Source organism: Sinocyclocheilus rhinocerous, unplaced genomic scaffold (genome assembly GCF_001515625.1).
Source record: "Sinocyclocheilus rhinocerous isolate Xijiao unplaced genomic scaffold, SAMN03320098_v1.1 scaffold153, whole genome shotgun sequence".
In the NCBI taxonomy this organism is placed as follows: domain Eukaryota; kingdom Metazoa; phylum Chordata; class Actinopteri; order Cypriniformes; family Cyprinidae; genus Sinocyclocheilus; species Sinocyclocheilus rhinocerous.
The window spans coordinates 2573928-2582121 of NW_015660878.1; the positions used below are offsets into that span (position 1 = coordinate 2573928).

Genomic DNA, 8194 nt, shown 5'->3' on the forward strand with positions numbered 1-8194 from the left:
AAAATATGTTATGTTTATATATTAAATATATTTATATATAATATAAAATATAAGAATATAAATATATAAATGTATATACATGTAAATATTTTCTAAATATATACTGTATGTGTGTGCATTTATATATACATAATAAATGTACACAGTAGACACACATATATTATGTAAACAAAAACTTTTATTTTGGATGCGATTAATCGCAATTAATCATTTGACAGCACTAAAATGTACTCACTCTCAGGCTATACAAAAAGTAGATGAGTTTGTTTCTTCATTGGAACAGGTTTGGAGAAATTTTGCAAAACATCACTTGCTCACCAATGGATCCTCTGCAGTGAATGGGTGCCGTCAGATTGAGTGTTTAAACAGCTGATAAAAAAAACAAAAAAAAAACACAATAATACACAAGTAATTCACACGACTCCAGTCCATTAATTAATGTCTAGTAAAGTGAAAATTTGCGTGTTTGTAAGTTTGTTCCAGGTTTTTCCCATAATACTTCTTTCTCCAGCGAATAATCATCTCATCTGAATGGAGAAATATGCATAGATCAAACACCATTTACAAGTGAAAACAGTCCAAAACAGTTATAGACAAATATGTCGGTAGATTTTGATGTGAGAGAACAACAGCAGATAGAATCTTTCACTGGAGTAAGCGTTATTATGCATTATGAGCTGGTATTTTTGCTAGAATCAACGGTTTAAAATTAAAACACCTTAATAATTGATTTTTATTATTATTTTACAATCATGTAGTTTTTTTAAATTCACAATATGCTAATTGATGGACTAGAGTCATGGATTAGTTGTGGATTATTGTCTTGTTTTTGTCATTTGTTTGGACTCTCATTCTGACGGCACCCATTCACTGCAGAGCATTCATTGGTGAGCAAGTGATGTAAAGCTACATTTCTCAAAATCTTTTCTGACAAAGAAAAAACTCATCTACATCTTGGATGGCCCGAGGGTGAGTAAATGTTCAGCTAATTTTCATTTTTTGGGTGAACTATTCCTTTAAGGAAGTAAATTAGGTTCATTTTGACTATCGAGGGTCTCAACTGGAACAAAACGTACCTGACTGACAGGGTCTCTGAGGATTCAACACATTCCCAGATGCTACAAAAAAAACCCCTTGGCCTAGAAATTGTGATTCATTGTGTGGTGCTGTCCATCCAGCTTTGGCCTCACCTGAAAAACAGCCTTCATTTAGTCAGTCCAACTTCCAATACCTTCATAACTGTGTCTGGAGTCAAACATTGGGGATGTGTGTGTGTGTGTGTGTGTGTATGAGAGAGAAAAGGAGATCCAGCAGAGATGGTATGTTTGTGTTTGCCATGTTTTCAGACCACCAGTGCACAGAGAATGTTCATCTGGCATGGAGAGGAGTTCTCATGGCTGGCAACTTTATAAATGTGTGTATGTGTGTGTGAAGCGGGTTTTAGCCTGAAAGTGAAGAGGCATTTTCACTGCTCTCCATAACTACTGGAGCGACACTGCATAGTCTGACGGATACATTTTAAATGGTGAGGAGAATGAGGGAGGGGAAAGAGATATAAAAGAGAGAGAGAGGCTACGCTTTAGGATGGAAACATGCTTTCAAACGCTCTCATTCTTTGCAGTTCTCTCTCGATTCTTTTTCCCAATTCTCTATAGCAAAAAGGGTTTTCATGAAACTATTCCTAATCTACAACTCAATGTCATAAAAAAACCATATGCTATTATTTAAAATACATTTATTTCATACTAGATATAATTTAAATATATTTATTGACATGTCACTTAAGACTAACTGACATAAAATTATAATTAAAATTTATTTGGAGTATTTCTTTATTGTACAATGCACATTTCTTAATATTATGCCTACCATGTGTTTTTTAATATCACTAACAAGGATTGTATGATCTCTGTATAATCTTTAAATGGAAGATATTTGAAGTGTCCCTGAAGTACACATGGAATAGTTCCACTTTAGCACAATCGAAAGTATATCTTTAGTTGGACTTCATCTCTACTTCTGCACAATTAAAGTACATTAAGCACAAAATTAGTTTTTCCAATTTAGCAGACTTTAGAATGCAGTACCAGTTTAGTATACCAAAAGCACAATTGCAGGGTTTTTTTATTAAGCACATAAATATGTAAATGTATTTGTAGTATACTTGGCACAAAATAAATGTATTTCAAATACATTTTAGTATTTTTTTTTCACTAGGGAATGTAACAAATGCTGTCAATTTAACTCATTTAGTAAAATAACTTCTAAACAAAAACAAGTATTAAAATGCATCTTGAGAACATTTTAAAAATGGCACAAGGACTGAAACATTTGAGACACGATGTAACAGCTAAAGACTGATCTGATATTGTATTTATTTTTGATTCAATTGATCATATAAATGTAGTACAATTAATTCAATAAAAAGCGTATTTTTATGCATCTTAAAAACTATTTAAAAACGCAGCTCTTATTGCCAAAGAGTGGTCTGAAATTCTGATTATTTGAGATTCAATTGAACTCGTAAATGTAGTAAAATTAATTCTAAATAATAAAAATAATAATTAAAAAAAGGGAACATTTTAAAACATTTTATAAAAATGCTGCACTTTAAAAATTTAAAAATAGCTAGATGTGATCTGATTTGATTATATGTGGAGCAATTTAAATAATTGTAGTAAAATAAATTCTAAATGGAAAAGGCATTTAAAAGTTTTAAAAACACCTTTTAAACATCTTTAAAAACACTGCATTTACGGCACAGGACTGAAAAATAGCGAAACACGATGTAACGTAGAAAAACAGTTAAAAGAAATAGCGCAGACAAAATGTATGCGATTTGACTGAACAAGGCCGGAAATAGACCGGATTTGTAGGCTTTTATATAAAATATCATGTGATTATTTCTGATTAATTAATTGCCATGTAGTTAATTCGTTACATGCATTTAATTATGCCCTAGTATTAAGACAATAATAGGACACAGTCAGAAGTGGCTTAGGGTTTGAATTGTTTATTCTTTAAAGCAGATCAGGGGATCAGGCCTGACCTTTTTGTGTGAACGACGAGACAAAAAAACGGTAATGAATATCACACGCAAAAACACAATGAACAGCTGGAGGATGTGACTAGTGCAATGGGAAGTGTGATGGAGGATTGTGGTGGGTTAGCAGGGTGGATCACAGGATAAATGACGCTACGCAACCAGACCGACCAAATCTAGAACCAACTCAGAGTTCTGGGATTCTGTTGTGGTTGGGTCTAGATTGGCCTAGTGTGGCCAATATTTGGTGTCTAGTTCGGTTCTCTTCACTGTGTGCTATCCATTGTGTGCTATTCTGGTTCAGGTGCTCAGAACCTTAGAGTTCCACCTACTGTATGATCGCCGCTGCTTACTGATTCTGTCCATTTCAGAAATGGATACCAGTTTCCCCTTTACTGGATAAAGGTGAAATAACAGGAAGGAGGTAGAAAGGTAAAAGTGATGGGAAAGGGTATAGGAAAAAAGGAAGGTTCAAGGGTATCTAGCTCTCAGTTCACTGCAGATTCTGCTTCAGGTCTGCTCAGGTGTGTCTCTGGGTGGCGTCTTTCCTTGGCAACAGTCGATAAACGGTGAGATCACAGATACAAACTTCCACTCTTCCTGCTCAGAGACTTAACCTCCAGTCCTCAACTTGTCCTAGACAAAGACAAAAAGACAGAGTGTGTGTCAGGAAAAAAGCAAGAGATGCAGTGGCACGTTTCCACGGCATTTGCATGCAAATTCACAAGGAGAAAGAGAGAGTTCAAAGGAAAAAGGAGTGAATGTGAGTATGTGAGAATGTGTGCATATTCTTGAGAGATGAACCACACGGCAAACCACGGTGGAAGCAAAAAGCCCCAACACAACCAAACGTAAACATGTGGCTCTTTCTTCCCGTCAATACGCATCTCTCACAGGCTACTGCACCCGATAACAGGAAATAAGAATCCCTAGAGTGAGAGAAGGAGAGAGAGCATGGAAGAGAAGGAGAGGAGAAGATAGACGGGCGTCACGGTCTGTCGTCAAGACTATAAAAAAGGAAGAAGCCATAGAGACGTTTTGAGAGAAAACAACTGATCTGTCCTTATTTGAACTCTCATTAATTGCAGCAGCAACCGTTTTATATAATCATACATTTTTCCAGAAAAATTGGATATTTGGCATTTATTAAGAAAGTAAATGAGGACTTTTTGTTCACGCTGTTCTTTTCCATACAATAAAAGTAGATGGTGACCAACTTTCAAGCTGAAAAATACATCATAAAAGTCCATGACATACTATAAAAACAGTCCATATGAATAGTGTGCTATATGCCAAATCTTCTGAAGTCATATGAGTAATTTATGTGAGAAACACATGCAAATGCAAAAATCTCTTTAATCTTATTTATGGCACATATAGACATGCAAAGCACCAAATTTGAAGATGTGCATATATAAATAATTTTTTGTTATTATTAGCAAAACTAAAACTATTAAAAATCTATTTCAATAAATGAAATAAAGTTGAAATAAAATTAATTACATATATTAGATGAAAACCTAAATTAAATTAAAACTTAATTTAAAAATGTTGCCTTGCCAAATAAATTATATAAATTATTATTAAACTTGAAGTATTAAAATTACTAAAAAATAAAGACAGAAAGCTTTTAAAGCTAAATAGAAATATAAAAAATGGTAACACTTTAGTATAGGGACCAACTGCTTATTAGCATGCCTATTATTAAAATATTATTATTAGTAATTATAAAGCACATAATCTGCATGACCATATTATACATCCCTAATCTTACCCAATACCTAAACTTAATACCTTACTAACTATTAATAAGCAGCAAATTAGGAGTTTATTAAGGCAAATGAAAAAATTGCATAACAAATACTAAAACTAAAATGAAAACGAAAATTGAAAAGGCAAAAAAACAAACAAACAAAAAACCCTAATAAAATGATAATAAATACTCTAATAGTACAAAATAATAATAATAATAAAAAACCTTGGTCACCACTTACTTTTATTGTATTAAAAACAGCAGAGTAAATCATCTCTTTTTGTGATCAGAAGATATACAATATAGGCGTAAATAAATCTTTAAGGCACTGCAATAAGGCAATGCATTTCTGTATCTCTCTCACGCACTCACTGTTTATTTTGAGCATGATTTCATAATGCTAAAAATATGCAAAAAGTTCTAGACTAGAGAAAACCACTCAAACAGGTGGTGGCATTTGTCCCAAACCTCTGAAGGACACAAGTTTGAGCCAGTGAAAAATATGCCTTGGCACAAACAGATGCTGGAGTCACAAACTCTTCCACTCTTTCCGATAGAGTGGACAACAGTTGAGAGGAGAGGAGAGAAGAGAAGAGAGCGTATTCACGACATGGCGGCGGCGGCAACAATACTACAGTGAGAATAAAAGTTACGCCTTCTTTCTTTGCGTGAAGATGTGGGAAGAGTTGCATAACGCCGCCCAAATAGTGACGTAGACATGTGGGGGCGTGTTAGAACGAGCTGTTTTAGGTAGGCGTGGCTGACTTTTAACTTTTATAAAGAATATCTCTTTGGATTTGAGACTTTAGTCTTTGCAACTTTACAGATCTTCTTTATGCACCAAGAGCTTGTAACACTCCAAAGAGAAAGGGAAAATTTAAATCACATCATATGACCCCTTTAATGAATTGGTCACACTAAATTTGTCAGAGCAGTTACTCAAGTAGTTATGGAAGCCCGTTTCCACTACTGAAAAAAAAAAAAAAAATACTTTTTATCTCACAATTTTGATTTTTTTTTACTTGCAATTCTGACTATTTCACAATTCTGACTTTTTTCTCGCAATTGCGAGATTCTGACTTTTTACTCCGAATTGTGTGATACAAACTCACATTTGCAAGAGAAAAAAGTCAGAATTGCAAGATGTAAACTCGCATTTGCAAGAAAAAAGTCAGAATTGCGAGATGTAAAAGTCAGAAAAAAGTCAGAATTGCGAGATGTAAAAGTCAGAAAAAAGTCAGAATGGTGAGATAAAAAATTCACAATTACCTTTTTTATGTTTTTATTCAGTGGCGGAAATGGGCTTCCACAAGTAACTGACTAATACATTCAAAAAAGTGTTTTGCTGAAGTAAATGGTAGCTGTACAGCAAACCATAGCTCTTCATATATTCAAAATACACATATTTTGCTTGGCTGCACAGCCCTCCATCCCTTTCTCTCACATATACACAAATCGCATAAGCAGTTTAGCTATTTTGTTATCTGGCTGTTGTTTTGTGGTCTTCCTGTGTGACTAATAAAAGTTTATTACACAGGTAACCTCTGTTCCTCACAGCCGAGTCAATAAAATCATAAAATACCTCATGCCATTATTGGAATCCATATTAAATTTACCAAACAGCAATACTAAGAACAGGCCTGCGCACAAGAACATGCATATACGCAAACACAAAAACACGAAAACATTAGAGATGCTAAAGAAGTTACAGGTAAATTTGGCGCATACACAACAATGAATAAAACATCTCTTTATTTACATGATGTATTGCTTAAGTGCGGCAGAATTCACAGCGCTGCTTTAAACTAATACCCCAGAGGGCAACACTCTTTCGCTCTCGCTCCCCAAACTGTGCTGTTGTAAAAATCTAATGGAAAGACCCATCTGAATATAAATTGTGTTTGCATGGAATTGCTGGAGTGTGCGGAGGAGATTTTCGGAGAGGGTCGGTCCAATGCTGCTTATTTCCATCCTTGCATTACGGAATCCGGACCAGGGATGCTGCGACGGGGGATTGTGGGACGACGCTATTTAAATGACACGTCCCTGTTCCCACTTACTTCATTTAACACACACTTAGGCCTGCACCAAAAACAGCAGCTGTCAGCTGGTATTATGGTAATGAGTCTTTCGTCTGAGCCTACAATTTAGAGCGAACTTAGTGGCGCCTGTAGCCAAACGGAAAGTGAGAGAACACTGGGCAGAAGTTTGGATTTGCAAATGGAGGTGCAGGTCAGGCAGAGAGTGTGTTATTACAGGGCTTGGAGAGAACGGCAAGGCTGTTTCACTGGATCTTAATGCTGTGGGCTAAAGAGCAGCTGTAGATGCTAATTTGTACGCTGGGGTTGCTGGGAACTGGTAGAACATACAAAACAGAAGACGCACACACTAGAATGTGTCTTAATACATACTACTAGCATCATGTGCAAACGCGGCAAAAGTTTTTGACTTACATGAGTGAAGATTTAATTCAATTCTTCTACAACCTATTTTACATTTATATTAAAACATTAACATTTCATATTATGTTGAAACATTTAATTTCATATCGCCTGAGAGAGAAAGAGAGAACAAAAAAGTAAAAGAGGGGAAGAAGGAGAGAGTAAAAACAGTCAGAGGGCAGATATATTTCACAAATGAATGTGGTCATCCATCATAATTACATTTTCCATTTTTAATAAACTGATCCTGTGGCAGTGACAAAGAGCTGTTAAATTATATTCTTGCTTTGTTTTCACAAGTAAACATCAGATCAATCACTAATCAATAGCGGAATTGATTGGTGCAGAATTAGTTTGCAGCATAATTGCACGTTGAATCACAGTGCTGGAGGTCTAACGAGGTGCCGCTTCAAGACATACATCAGCTGTAGAGGCCGCAGACATCCTGAACCACACATATTCAACCTAAATCAACATATGCCATAGGTATTTAAGCTGGTTACGGTTACTAACCTAAACTCAAACCTAAATGAACGTTTTGGCATTTTTACAACAGGCCTAAATAAAAACTAATGTATTAATCATCCAGTGGCAAGATGCTCCCTTACTGACACACACACACACACACACCTGCGTCTAAACCCACCAGCTGTACCATGTGTCTGAGCCCAACAGTCTGCACCGATAAATCCGATAAATATATTGTCTGATGTTAGATAGCAATTTACTTTTTTTTTTACAAAAAATGTTCTCCTTAAATGTTTGAATGACTCCAAATCTATCTATCTATCTATCTATCTATCTATCTATCCTTTCTTTATTTTTCTTATCCCTCATTTCACAATGGAAGGATTGCTATGGATTATCAGGGGGGAAAAATGAAACATGGCTATGACAACTTTGTCTTGCAACAATGACAATGAAAATATACATTAGAGACTAACAATTTGTAATAAT

General features: G+C 35.1%; 1 protein-coding gene across 1 annotated transcript in view; it reads right to left on the reverse strand.

Annotated features, from left to right (window-relative positions):
- Positions 1 to 2997: 2997 nt before the first annotated feature.
- Positions 2998 to 8194, reverse strand: part of LOC107725634 (MICOS complex subunit MIC19-like) — a 78099-nt gene continuing 72902 nt past the window's right edge. Inside the window, exon 8 of the mRNA XM_016534966.1 lies at positions 2998 to 3679. Coding sequence (XP_016390452.1) covers positions 3670 to 3679 — 10 coding nt within the window. The 3' untranslated portion in view covers positions 2998 to 3669. The remainder of the gene's footprint in view (positions 3680 to 8194) is intronic.